General features: G+C 40.3%; 1 protein-coding gene across 4 annotated transcripts in view; it reads right to left on the bottom strand.

Annotated features, from left to right (window-relative positions):
- The window catches only part of PALM2AKAP2 (PALM2 and AKAP2 fusion), a gene marked incomplete at its 5' end in the record, with an annotated part of 261,027 nt that overhangs the window by 102,732 nt on the left and 143,614 nt on the right, over positions 1-14,681 (bottom strand). For all 4 annotated transcript variants that reach the window (XM_084305397.1, XM_084305396.1, XM_084305390.1 and 1 more), the window contains one exon: positions 4,353-4,435. In XM_084305397.1, the coding sequence (XP_084161523.1) occupies positions 4,353-4,435 (83 nt within the window). The remainder of the gene's footprint in view (positions 1-4,352; positions 4,436-14,681) is intronic.

The raw sequence follows: 14,681 nt of genomic DNA on the forward strand, positions 1-14,681 counted from the left end.
TCCTTCTGCCTTTGTTTTTACTCCCACATGGGGAAGCCTACCAGCCTCCATGGACTGAAATCCCTATCATGTATAAAAGCTGCAAGGATTTCTTGCTACACTCCTAATGTTCCCTCTTTTATGCTGCTACTGCATTAACAAGTGCTTCTGTGAATTCTTTACATTTTTTAATCTTGTGAGTTTTGCATGCTAATGACCAAGCCTTCATCAGTTAAGCTGCCTTTTCCAGAAGTTTATGATGCCCTACCCATGTCAGAGGCTGGATGCTTGCTCCTCTGGTTGGGTGACACCTCTGGAAATCATCAATGGGAAAACCAAGCCCACCTGTAGGTCTTTAGAAAATCTTAAAGAATTGGATAATGTTCAAAGAAGATTTCCTCTCCACACCTCAAATCAAAGTATCCTAAAGATCTGTGCTTGACTTAGCAAGGAAAGGAGCCCAGTGACTAAACCCGTGGCTGGGCTGAAGGAGTTACTGTCCCTGCACTAAGCTGGGGTCATAACTTTGTGTCATTTTGCAGTCATCTGAAGTGAAATCCCGCAAAATTAAACTGTAATGAGATGTATAAGATGAGCTGATTATGGGCCTGTTAACTAAAAATACATGATGTTCTGTGTGGAAGTCTTGCTCTGCACTATGAAAGTGCTATGCATTTTGTTGTCTGACTCAAATACTGCTTGAGAAGGCAATCTTATTTGTCGCTGGGAATGAAGCTCAGTGGGCAGGTTTCATGCAGCTGCCACAGTGTGACGGTGTTGTTACCTGTCTCTGACAGCTTCCAGGCAGAGCTGCATGAATAAAATTACAATGCCAGAGGTCAAACGTAATGGCTGGGATCTCTTGGAATGAGTGACAGTCCCTTGGCTTCCCTGACCAGTGCTGCCTGCTTTGGTCATGATATGAAGATGTAGTCAAGAGCAATTAGCAAAGACAATAACTGCAAGTGAACTCCTAGCCGTGTGCTTGTATGCATAGCTCAGTAACTCAGAGGGATCCTCCTCTCCGTTACTCAGCCTGAAGTCCAGGCAGGAACCTGGCCTGTGACAACCAGGGTTGGCAGGAGCCAACTGGGGAAACCTTCATCCCCAGAAAGAAGATGATTTTATTCCTTCGAACTGGCCTGTCCCTTGATTTTTATGACATGAGCACCTCTGAATTTCAGCAGCACACCCCTGTGCTTGGAATGGCAGCAAGATACATCCTTAACTGAGGGCTCGGGGTGGGGGATATAGGACCATACAGGTTTACAAAGATGACCAAGGGTTTTTGTTCTTTGGCCTCACAAGCTTCAGACAGATATACCATGCAGAAAGAACACCTCACAGGCTCCTGTTAAACTGCTCTCCAGTGCCAAAAATATCAAAGCCTCTGCCATTTTCAGTTATCTGCAAAATCTGAGGCCATGCTACTTCTATGGCAGGAGGATTAAAGGGAGGCTGAGGGGAAGGAGTTGTACCCTTGATAAGTTTGGACTTTTTTGTTTTGATTTTTTTTAAGCTGTTGCCCAGCAAAATTAATTAATCTTTCCAGAGTTTTCTAGACTCACTTAGGTTCTTTGGTGATAAAATCTTTCATAAAACTAATGAAAGAGCAACTTGAGGTTCTCTATCTCTGATAAAACACTCCAGCAAAATAGCAGAATCCATTTTACTGCATGACAAATTCTTTCAACATACACCTAACCCTGCCTAATAATCATAAAAGTTTTGTTGAAATTAGGAGGTGTTCACAAAGACAGCCTCCCAAACTCCTGTATGACAATGTTGTAGAGAAGTCAAATGGTGTATACATGTCTCATCTTCCTTCCTACCACTCTGCAGTAATGACGGTGGAAAAATAAAGAAAAAACAGCTGCATTTTATGCTACTCCTACACATGTACATTTTTTTTTTTAATTATTATTGTTTTTTGAATAAGAGCTACAAGAAAGGCTCTGTAATACAGTACATGGTATTCTCAACTCCAAAAGAGCTGCAAGCATAACAAGGATGTGCTTTAGGCACAACAACAAAGAAGCAGAATTTTGCCATTTAAAAGAAAAAAAAAAAAAAAAAAAAGGAAGAAACATTGTGAGCCCCAAGATCATTCATAAGCATTGTATTGTTCAATGGCAGGCCCATCTTGGCTCGGTCTGAGCACACTATGAGCAGTGCCTCTTTGGAAGGAACATATTTTCCCTTCCTTGTAATAAAAAGTATTACTTTGCAACATGACTAGCATCAAGTGTAACATTTGTTTATTGTTTATCCTCTTTTGAGACCCATATCATGCCCTCACCTGTGATGAACGTCATTATCTACAAGGTATCTACAAGAGTTTTCTATGCTTTATTGAAACCTATGCTGTTACTATTGACTTGAACCATGCAGTCAAGAGTGCAGTCAGGACCTACATTACTTGTTAGTAGTCTGTTGAAGTGAACTTTGTGATGGCCTGGGTCTCCATGTGGAGTAAGTAAATATTAGAAAGTAACAAAGAAGTACTGATTTCTGCTTGCTGTTTTTTATTAACCAAGAATCTATTTTCTCTTGGTATCATAAAAAAATATTGCAACTAGATCTGCGTAGACTCTTTTCAGGGTTAACCTAAAATTGATACTTTTCTTACATGAAAATATCACTGCCTGTTTGACTGACTAACAATAGGAAGGATAATTGTCTGGGGGTTTTCTCTCTCAGCAATTTCAGGCTTGGAAGATAAGTTTCTATCCACGTGCTCTATATAGTCTTTGCCTCAAAAATCAAGCTTATCCCTTCCACAAATTGTTAGCAAGTCATTGATGAAAGTTTTGGTGCTTCAGCTTTTGCTACGACTAAATTCATTTTCTTCCATGCTGGTGGGGATGCTCTCATGGTCTTTATTGACTTTCTTGTGCTAGCATTTTGCAGATTCTGCTCACTCTGCACCACCAGTATGACTGAGTCAGCCTCCCTCCTGCAAACTTCCGCTACTAAGCCTCCTCCTGCAGTGGGAGGCCTTTATTAAAAATTGTGACCTCTTTTCTAAAACTAAGAAGAAATCAATGCAAAGTCAGATGTTGTTATATACTCCCCAGCACTGGAAGCACTATGTTATTAAAACAAATTGCATTCCAAAGTCATTGAACTTTTTTCCTCCTTTTACTTAAATATGACCTTAGCTTCAGCCAGAGAACATTAGGGGCTGACTCAAACCTAGCTCAGAGATTTCCCAGCATGTTGTACAGCTTCTGCTTGCCATGCTCAAGCTGCCATGAAGCAATATTGCACTGAGGAAAGCACTGGCAGTCACTAGTACAACATATCTGGGAACACCCATGCAAGTCCATGCTCCAACCGCAGTCGGAATGATTTACATATCTGATTTAATAAAACATGAAAGTTTCATTTTGACTGCTTTGAATTATCAGTTTGAACCTTACTTTTATTGCTTGTGTGGTAAGTTATTTGCCTAAAGAAAGGTGGATTCTCACGGACTGGTACCTGTCATGACATACTGGTTTGCCACTCTGTATATAGCTAAACTTAAATTTGCTAGTTGTGTTTGACAGCCAAGAGAACAAATAGGGACAAATATTGTGCTCAAAAGAGAACAAATATTGTGCTCTATAGTCTATTCTAAATTGTTAAGAACATTTATTCAGTTTAATAGCATATGGAATTCCTGATTATTACTCTAGTCTAATTTAAAGAAAGGTAAAAGGTGAAAGTAAATGTAGGAATTAACATGGACCATGTGTATCCAAGTTTGATTCCTAACATAAAAATCCAGTTTATGATAACAAATTGATGAACAGTTTTTAGCTGTTTTTGTCTTTAGCTGCATGTGCTTCATGCTCAGCTCTGCCAGCAGCCCTGAAGATGGACATCTTGGCCCTGTAAGAATGCACAATGCTCATTCACTCCCTTTCTACTCCCAATATTTTCCTTAGAAATTCATCTGCTTCTTTAAAAATACATGATCTGAATGCAATCTTGCTGAGAATAACAAAGCAAAAGAAATAGCCTCATCACACCTTTCCCACCAAAACCACTTGTTTCCATGTGTCACCAGACCACAGTAGGCTTCTAGGTAAGGACAGCCTCTCTCTGTGTGCATTTTTCAGGCATTTGCCCTCCATGTGCTGACAAGTTGCTTGTATGCAGGTTTCCAGGACACCAAACTTTCAGATACTATGGAAAAGACCCAGCAGCAGCAAAGGGAATACAGTTTACACTGACAGGCTCTGCTCTGTGAAGTGCTCCCAACATGACAATCCCCTTCAGTGGAAGATGTGGCCCATGCCACCAAGTGCCAGATGTCACAAATGTTTTGTCTGAGCACAGCATGGATGCCTGTGCTTCCCCAAGAGATTTAGTGTGAGGCAACTTACCCCTGCCCTCTCCTCAGCTTCAGGGCTTTCACAGGAGCACAGTCCCTGCGGGTTGCTCGGCGGCATGTCCATTCCTCTTGCTCCTATGAAACCAAAGACATTTTATTTCCCACAGAACAATGTGCACATCTGAGAGTTTGCTTTGCTTTGTGACCATTTCTACCAGCAGTGCTCTGTTGCCAGCCTGCTCCCTGCTCCCTGAGGGTGTGGTAGGACAGCCCTGCCTGCCAGGTCTTGCTCTCACACCCCCTGGGAGCCCTGACAGACGTGACTGGTTGTTCTGCACTCACCTGTGTAGCCATGCTCCAGGTGTGCCTGTACTCAATCCATCCCATCCTATCCCATCCCATCCCATCCCATCCCATCCCATCCCATCCCATCCCATCCCATCCCATCCCATCCCATCCCATCCCATGGTGAAGTCAGAGGATTTTCCAGCCTTTCTGTGTATCCTGAAGAAAGGAACAACTAAGAGTGTCTAGGAACCTAACAGATCATTGTGTTAGTGAACACCATTAGATTGTCACCCAGGAAGTATCCACCACTAATCAGATGAGGTTGCAGACACAGCTTGCAGGCCATGGGGTGGGCAGCCTGTGAGTCTCACCTGGAAGAGGAACCTCTGCAATTTTATTTCTACATCAAGCTTAAGGCCTGAAGAGGAAGTTAGGAATGTATCTGCAGATTTCACCTTAGAGACAAGCTTGGTTAAGCAAAGGTAGCCACAGACTGCTGCTTAATAGCTTTTGGGTTTTCCACAACAGTGTCAGTAACTACAATAAGTCATGGTAGACTAAAGTCAGGTTAAATAGCTTGATGCTCACTAAATCATGAAATAAAATTACAGGGGATACAGATTCTCCTCTGTACAGAGTAAGGATATATAAGGATTTATACATCATCTCCAGTAGCACTGTTGAATGAACACCTTCATGCTGAGCATATGTGAACAATGCTCCTTGTGCTACCATAGCACTGTATGCACTTTCTAAATTTGAAATACTTCCCAAGCAATAACACAGCTTCAAATGCCTCTGCAGTCATTGGTTAACACACAGATATTCCTGCCCTCCTCTGTTTCTTCACTCTGTAATCTTCAGCGTCTCTCTAAAAACCACTGGTGGTTTTATACACTCCTCAGTTGTGTTGTGATTACTTATGCAAAATAAGCTTTGCATCAGTGTTTCCCTTTGCTTTTCTGTTGGTCCAGCAATCAGCAGCACACATGGACTCTGCTATAGCCTGAGATACAGTTGTTATATGACCTTTGGTTATACGTACACAGTGACCACATGCCTGGTCTTTCTTTCTAAAAATATTGGCTGGGGGGCTTCTCTGTTTGTGGCAGCCAGAAAGAGACATCTTTTCCTCTGGGGGAAGATAATAAAAAATGTCAGTGCAACTTATGTGCTAAAATACTGTAGGTGATTTTAAATTATTTCAGCAAAGGTTCTTTGGACCTGAGCCCTTCCCTTCCCACATGCTGAGCTGTGGTGTCTGTATGGCTCACCGAGCCAACAGGTGGCCTCTAGCTGGGTTTAAAGACTGAATTTAAATGTGTGAAAGTGCGTAATAATGAGACAGGGAGATTATTTTTTTCTTGTTGTGATCTCAGCATTCTGGAGAACTCCACAAAGCCAGTGGTCCAACCTACTTTATCACAGGTTTCATCCCTCCTTAGCATTCATCTCTGCTGTGATGCCCCTGGAGCACTGCTGCTTTGGAAGTGGTGCTGCTGGAAAGGTACCTACTGCACTTTTTCTATTTTTTATTTTTTTCTCTTTATTTATTCATTTCCAGCTCACTTTGATAGCCTTGTTCATGCTGTGCAGACTGGGCTAATCTCAGGCCAAAAGGATCCTCCTTCCTATATGTCCATAGAGCATTTTAACATGGTGGAACTCATTCTCTGCTGATAGCTGTATACTCCTGCTATACAAGTGGAGATGTAAAGCAGAGTTGTGTGCCCTTTTTTAACACATCACAAAACAATCTCTTACTGTTTAGTTCCCTGTAAGTCCTTTTCTGCAGTATATTTGGAAATACTGGACCTTCAGCATTTTGTCCTTACACAGATGAATGCATTATTGCAAATATCCTAACTGTCCTTATTGCCATTTTTTCATTATCAACTAATTGTGCAGTAGGTGTATGGATCAGAACATGGGGCCAGTGTGTGCTGCAGTCTCTAGATCTATTCTGCAAATATTTCCAAGATTGGATGTCAGACTAGATTTAGTCTGATTCCCTGGACTGAATGTTACCACAGTTCCCGAAGGACTAATGCTTGATTCGAATATTTGTGTTTCCACTAGGGTTTGTAGAGTAGTATTTCATGTGTCCCTGGAGAAGACTTTTCTGATTCAATTTCCTCCAAAAGCACTCTCTCCTGTGACTCAACACTATCATCACACTGTGTGAATCACTTCCTTTTGAACCAGTCATAAGTATATTTGAGGAAAAGGGAAGAATTCACTGAAAAGCTTGACACTGTTCTCAGCTAAAATGCTAATGTAGACGCAGCCTATGCACACAAAATAAAGGACCGTCTGGTGATCTGTGTGCTAAATGGGTATGTGTACTGTCTAATTTCACACCTATGCCATGACTAACATTCTGCATAACCCTTGGTAGGTGCTGGAATGGACTTAATTGTCCACTGATATGATCCATTGTTATGGCAACACATGAAAGATTAAAAAAAGAGCATCACACCAGTAACACATGTACTTAACCAGGAAAAGAAAAATAAGTAATGAAAGTCCAAGTTCTAGAAACTAACACACATAAGAAAATGATAGATTTCCCACAAATCTCACAGACTTCCAAATACGGTAAGCATCAGTAGACTTCACATTTATACTCTGTATTTGGTGATGGGCCATAGTGTGGACCTGTGTCTCAGTCTGCATGAAAAACAGAGCAATTTGGTAATCATCCCTTGATTAAAGAAAAATCCTAAGCATCCTTTGACGTGTTGTAATGACTTCACAGAGTACCTGTTCATGCTGCCATTAGCAGAGCTAAAGTTTTACATCTCTCATCGTCTGCACAGCAAAGATGGAGTAACTCAACCAGAACAGCTGCAAGGCAGCTCCATCAGCACTATTTGGGGCTCAATGGCTTTTCATCCATCTCTGTGCATGCTAGCTCCAGTTCTGTGTAACACTGTGCTGAGTTATTTGTTTCCTTTTATTTGCTGTTGATTTCAGCTGTGAATAGGGTTTGATGGATGACAGGAATTTAACAATAAAGAGGACTGGACAATAGGACAGGAATGAAGCTGAGCTAACAGTCTTTTTCCTTAAGAGACAAACCCAGGCAAACTTGGGAGAGAAATCAAGGGACAGCTACTGAGAAAGAATGTGGGCTGGACTGTCAGCTACCCTGCATAAGCCAGGAGAGAAAGCAGCAAATGTTGTCAAGACAGGAGGGTGATGATCAAGTTCAAGATTCCACCATCTCCTGGTGATGAGGTTGGCAGTGGGAGTGAAGAATGTAGACAAAATAGGAAGTATTTCTAAGAGATCTGGAAAACTATTGTGTACTCAATGCTCCTAAGAAGCAAATGGAGAATGTAGCAGTTTTTTTTTTTTTTTAATTACAGTTCTTCATGGCCAGCCCTGTGACCATAGGGGAAGCAGTCTCCCTTGGTTAGCTGAGCCCTGGGGCAGTACACTCAACTCAAGGGGGCTTGCTTAAGTCTGCCTCAGTCTGTCAACATCTTTAGGTTTCAGCTCTACTCCTACAGAAGTAGTCTGGAGAAAGAAAAGAAACCTTAAAATGCAATTCAACTACCAAAATGTGACATTTCTAGAAGGGTACACAACCTACTTAGAAAATATTTATGAGTCCATAAAAGTAAATAAATAAACAAATAAATAAAAATTCCTAATCCAAAACAAAAACAAAAACAGAAACCACAAATTGAAAGTCTTAATTTTGCTGTTTGTTCTAGCACCTGAGTGCTCTGTGTTATGCTTTCAGGGCATAGACTCCACTGCTGTGTCTTTAAACTGGTAGGAGGCAACCTCCAGCCCTGTCCCATTAGACTGCTAGCTCAGGGGCAGGCTGTATCCATCTACAGCCTGGCATCCTACATCTTCTTGCAAAATAAACCAACCAGCAGTTGGTGCAGATTATGAAGAGATAGGTTGCCATGTAAGAGCAGCTAATCAGGGAACTTATTTAAGAAGAGGATTTGTCTCCTCAAAGGAAAAAGTAGATAAAGCACTTATGAGTATTCACCAGGAAAACACCTGCAGTGACTGAATCATACTAAATCAAGCCTCCTTCATTTCATATGTTATATTCATTTATGCCTGCTATGAAAGGTTAGCGCTTAGTCAATGTTCACTTGCAAAACAGCCGTAGCTGTCTAGCATGTATTATCCTCTTCAGGTTATTTGTGGGAGCAGAGCCGGGTTATTTGTGGGAGCACGTTCAGTCTCTTTCAGTGCCAAGGAAAGTTGCATATATGTACCAAAAGAATATTTACTGCTCCTGGTTTGGACTTCAGCTCCTGAAGGGTACTGCCATCTCAGCTCTACTACAGTCTGCTGCTCACCAGAGTGTGCCCTGCCCTTGCCAGACTGGAAGAAAGCAGGCCAGCTCCAACCACATAAATCCCAGATCACCACTAAACTGGCCTGTTTGGTCTTGAAGAGGCGAGGGGTGGGATTCATTAGAACAACTGTTTTCACTTTACTTGAACCACAGGGATTCCTGTTGTTTCTCTGTCTGCCTTCTTTCAGCTATATTCAACTTGTCATTAAAAACTAAAACTAAATTATGTCCTCATGTTGCTATCTTGGCAATGTCCATCTAAGCCAGCAGACAGATGCCATGTTAAACTACAAACTACAGTTATAGTAGTGAATAACAAAAGGTCACTGAGAAAAAAAAATGGAGAGAGAAAAAAATCTCAGAGACCATCTAGGGAAAAAGATCTTTCTGCAGGAGTTCTGATATTTATTTATTGAACCACAAAATGGCTTGATGGCTTCACAGAGTTCCAGAATGGGAGAGGTCTCTCATGAACATGAAGGCTAAGATATAATTCAAGTGGAAAAGAAAACTGCTCATTTATCTGTCTTTTGCAGTTAGTTTTCTTTAACATATGCTGTGTTTAGGAATCTCGTCCTTGCTATATTTTGAAACAGTAGTAAGTAAGCTTTCTTACCCTTTAGGGAAAGGAAACATAGTAAAGAAAATATGCCCTTGAAGGTTCATCTCTAAGTGTTAAGAAAATATTTTAGTCTCAGTTTACATAGAATCTTCACTCTGAGCCAAACTACTATAGAGATTGCTGTTGATGCCATTTCCCTTGTGATGTGGCTGTCTCTCTCTGGTAGCAATTGTCTTAAGATTTAATCTATTTTTCTGCATCTGATAGTGGCATTATTCACTGGGATGGATGAACAGATTGTAGAGCTAATGGCATAATTTCTTTTGCTGATTTGCTTATTTTTCTTCCAGAGGATGCTTTTATGCTTTTTTTTTTTTTTTTCCTTCTTTTCTTTTTCTCTCCCCTCAACCCCAGCTTTTATTGTCTGATGTATTTTGGACTTATATACAAATAAACAAATATGGCAGAAACCTCTCTTGTAAGGTTAATGTGAGGGAAATCACACCTCTTTGTGTACCATTAGAAAGTAGTCTTGCCTGGTGTCACTCCTCAGAGGGTGCTGGCTGGGTCATGACCACACCAGGAGCACTGTGCTGCATCTTTACAAAGAATGGATATCAGAGACTCAGTAGAAATCTTACATACACACTTTAGTTGCAGGTGTTATGGTGCCATTTTGGGAATCCCCAAAACGTTTCCATTTGTAGTTACAGGTGGAGTAGTCAAAGCCATCACAGATCTTCACCAGTAGGATGTATCAGATCCCTTCCAGGCTGTCAGGAGTGGTTTGAACTAGCCCAGGCTAGCAATATTCCAGAGTTGCTAAGCATACTTCAGTTGTATGGGAAGTCATGACAGCTATAGTCTAAGCCGTTTGTTATGAGATCATGCAACACTTTACGCAAACTTTGTTCCTTATTTGTTTTAACCAGGAATTTCTGTGTACCAACATAATTTCTGGTGATCAACAGTAACAAACCCATTGCTAACATGAACTGACTAAACTAATATGTGTTTGTATTGTGCATGTATTTATTTCAGTTTTCTTTACAGTGGGCAAAACTCTTCCAACAGTTGGAAGTAGTCACATAAAAGAGCTGCCAATGTACTAGAGACTTCACCATTTCTTCTACAAAGTAAGCATAAATCACTCACAGCCATAATCTACATATATATATATATTTTTTTTTTTTTTGCAATGAAACCTTAAGTATAGACCAGACCTAGGGTTAAAGCTATTCTAGGAGAATAAGATTGCAGTGTTGTTTAGAAAATTGCTCCCAATCTCAGCGTTCTTGTTCACAGTGAACAGCTTATGATGAAATTGAGAGAGAAACACTGAAGCTTTTAGAAGAAAAAAATGTCTGCAGGAAATAAGCTAGAACTCTGACATGAATTGGGAGGTAGAAAGAAGGCAAAAACTGGTAATTTGGTTTCTCCTACTCATAATAATTTGTCTTGGAGTACATTCTCTTATTTGGAAATGCTTGGTAAAAAGGGTGATGTCCTATGATTAAGAGAGCAGATATCCTCCTAGCTTTGTCTGGTGTTAGTTCTTGCATGTGGAGGCTGTTCAGCAAAACAACGAGTTCATTGCCTTGCACAAGGGTTCAGAAATAGCAGGGAGCTCCCTGAATGCTATAAAGGGAAGCACAAGTGACTCATGCAAATTCTTTTTAATCATGACTTCTTAAGCTCAATTGCAGAGAGAAACTGGATCCAAGAGAACTTCTAGCACTATTGATGCAATGCAGGCAGCAAGAGCAAATGAATTGGAAAGATAATCTGCTACTGATAAACATGCTAAGCTACTGGGAGAAAGAAAAGCCATCAGTTACACAAACAGTGCTGGAAGTGCACGTCTGTATTGCAGTGAGGGAGACAAATTGCTCGTAGTGCTCATTTCACTGCATCTGCCTAAAGGTTTTCCTGACTCTGAGAAATGCACATGTGTAAATATCACAAAGAAGAGCTTCTTACCCTCTCAACAGAGCCAACAGAGAGAAATACAAGATCTGCATTCAATGCATTTAGCTGCAAATTTATCAACTGTCTCTGTTGAGGTGGTGGGGATGGGAGGAAAGTGATCCCCCTTTTTATATAAACTGTATCTTTAGATGACTCTTCCAATTATGATTGTCCGGTCTTCCTCTTGCAAAGCAACCTGTGTAACTCAACAGGGTAAATCCTTACATGTGTCAGATTGCATTACTTTGGAGGAGGGACAGTCATACTCTGCTGACATTTGGCTGCAGGTAATAGAGTGCATGTAAGAGAACTTATCACTGTCAATATTCCTCTCACAACTCATGACCTCCTTCTGTGTGACATTTTGGATCTGCTTTGCAACTGAAGGTGTGGCAAAAGTGGCAGGTTCACTGAAGGTGTATTAGAAGTGGTTGGACTACACACACTCTGACTGAACACAATTCTGACATACACCCTGGTGGATTTAGAAATAATCAGATATAACTTGTTCTGAAAAGCTCCCTTCCACTCTGCTAAAAAAGCCATGGTGCAAGATTTTTGCAGATGACATGGAAGTTAAACAAATAAAACAAGGTGGTTTTGCAGCAAAAGCCCTTGAAGGACTACTTCAGACTTTCACAAGGCAATAGCAAGATCCCCGAGCAGAACAAGGGTGGGCTCATCTGCCTTACTAGATAGTAGTTAAGGGTCAAACTGCAGTGAGGTAGACCTAGCCCAGACCGTCTGGATTGTCCTAATGTTTGATCGCTAGTTTTTCTTTGTGAGTTCAGATTCTTCTTTTGAGTTAAGATTCTACTGTCGGTTGCTTTGAAGTAATGTGCAACTTTTCTATCAGACAACTTTGTATGAACCCTTCATTGCAAAGTTAAAACTGCCAGTTTTACTTGACAGCAGATAGATTACTTAATGCCTTGTTATTGTCTTCTTCTGTTTTGGTAAAGAGTGATGTGTAAAGTATGAAGGAACACTTCTCAACCCTGTATTTATGCTATATATATGCTAGTGAGAATCATGCAAATTCTGCAACAGCGGATTCATATCTTGCTCTTCCATAGACACATGCATGGGAGATAAGAGGTGCAGGTGGACTGCTGCTATCATGTCAGGAGCCATGTCAGTGCTGGAAAGCCATGTAATCTTATCACAGTGGAAGCAGAGTGGATCCTTCCAACCCAGATATTTTGATATATAGATCTATTGTCTGTGAGCAGAGATCCTGATCACTGAACAGGGTTTGTACCTTTATAGTCAAGTTAAAATCGCTGCTTTATGCAAGGCTAAAATAATCTGATTTTTAACAAAATGAGATCAGAAATAACATCCAGATGCTTAAGGACAAAGACACCTGTCTTCACCTAAACTTAGTTGTGCTGCATGGTAATCAGTTTCAGTCATTTCAGAGGGAGTACTTACAGAGTAAGTTATGGCTCAATTAGAGAAGATGCATCAGGCTCTGGTCACTGTGGATGTTTGGAAATTTTAGAAAATGACATATAATTAGGAAAAATTATAGTGTTTTCTTTCAAAGTACTATTTGTTTTCCCAAAAAAAGCAAATCAGCAACCAAACATAAGATCCAGATATGGTATATCCTCCTCAGTTACTCAAATATCACCTCCCCAGAATTAAAATAGGCAGTGAAATATTTCATTTTCCAGCCACAAAATTCAAAAGAGGCATAATTTTCTGGTCGAAACTCCTGAGATGTTTCTTATCCAAACCATATGCTTGAAAAAGTTCAATAAGGAATTGCTTGACTCTCTAATACAGGAAAAGATAAAGTGCTTTGAAAGCAAAATAAAAGAAAATAAAATATGACACTGGTATCATGACATTGGGTTATATTTTACACTTAAATGCTTAATATTTAAGGAAGGATCACAGTTAGTGTGCAATGCTGGGTGATGCCACATCAATCACCTTCCAACCAATACTTAGAGCATTATGAGACAAGCTGTGTTTCATGAGTACTTTTTGAGTCCTGCTCTCACAGGGATGGTCTAACTGGATGTAATTTTCTGTCTTTTTTTTTTTTTTTTTTTTTTTTTTTTTTTTTCCTGTAATTGTCCCACACTTTAGGATTTCATGTAAGGAAAGCATCCTGAAACCTGGATTCTGTCTGGCAGCCCCACCAAACTTCAGTAGCAATAAACATGACTGGAGAAAAAAAAAAAATTGTGTTTTCACTCTGTACTTCCGAAACAGACACAGGCCAAGGATCTCTCATTCCCAATTCAGAGCCTGAGCCCTGGGCCCAGCTGGAGGAGTGCTGAGGCTCAGGAAAACTTAGCTAACCTCCCTTAAAAATGTAGCTCTTGCACTGTATGTCCATCTCACTCCACCTGACTTATTTCCTTCGATCTCTCCATTCCCCCCTTTGAGAAAGAAGCACAAGAAATGAGGAGTTTTGATAGAGTTAAATGTCTTCCCAGGAGAATTAGCTATCCTGTTGAGAAAAAGCAATGCAGAGCCTGTACCAGACTATCGATAAACATTTTTCACAGCTTTCATCTTGACAATAAGCCCATAATGCCAGTGGAATAGAGCATGAAAAGAGCATAAAATTACATCACGGCTTGAATTAACTTTCATATTACCTGTAACTTGAATACTGATTGCTTCTGTGCCAGAGTTATTACTTTTATAACATTTTAAACTGTAACATTTTAAAGAGGCAGCTTGTTCTGTAGAGAGATTCCAGCTCTGAAATCAACCGAAGACCATGAAATTTCAAAAGGTTTAAGACTAAGCCCCCAAATGTCAGGCTACACATTCAATCCTTTCCTGTTTGCAAAACTAAGGTTGGAATGTAGCAAGCTGAATTTTTTGTGAATTTCTTATATTTCCAAATTCAGCAAGTATTAGGCAGCCTCTGGTTGAAAGAATCACTGTGCTTTTATGTCAAGTCCTGCCTGGAATGTGAAATTGTAGAGACATAATGAAAAGATGAGAGTTTTCTTTCTTTCTCTCTTTCTTTCCTTTTCCTTCTTTCCTTTCTTTCCTCTCTTTCTTTCTTTCTTTCTTTCTTTCTTTCTTTCTTTCTTTCTTTCTTTCTTTCTTTCTTTCTTTCTTTCTTTCTTTCTTTCTTTCTTTCTTTCTTCCTTCCTTCCTTCCTTCCTTCCTTCCTTCCTTCCTTCCTTCCTTCCTTCCTTCCTTCCTTCCTTCCTTCCTTCCTTTTCTTTCTTTCTTTCTTTCTTTCTTTCTTCTTTCTT

Source organism: Netta rufina (genome assembly GCF_964035555.1).
Source record: "Netta rufina genome assembly, chromosome: Z".
In the NCBI taxonomy this organism is placed as follows: Eukaryota; Metazoa; Chordata; class Aves; order Anseriformes; family Anatidae; genus Netta; species Netta rufina.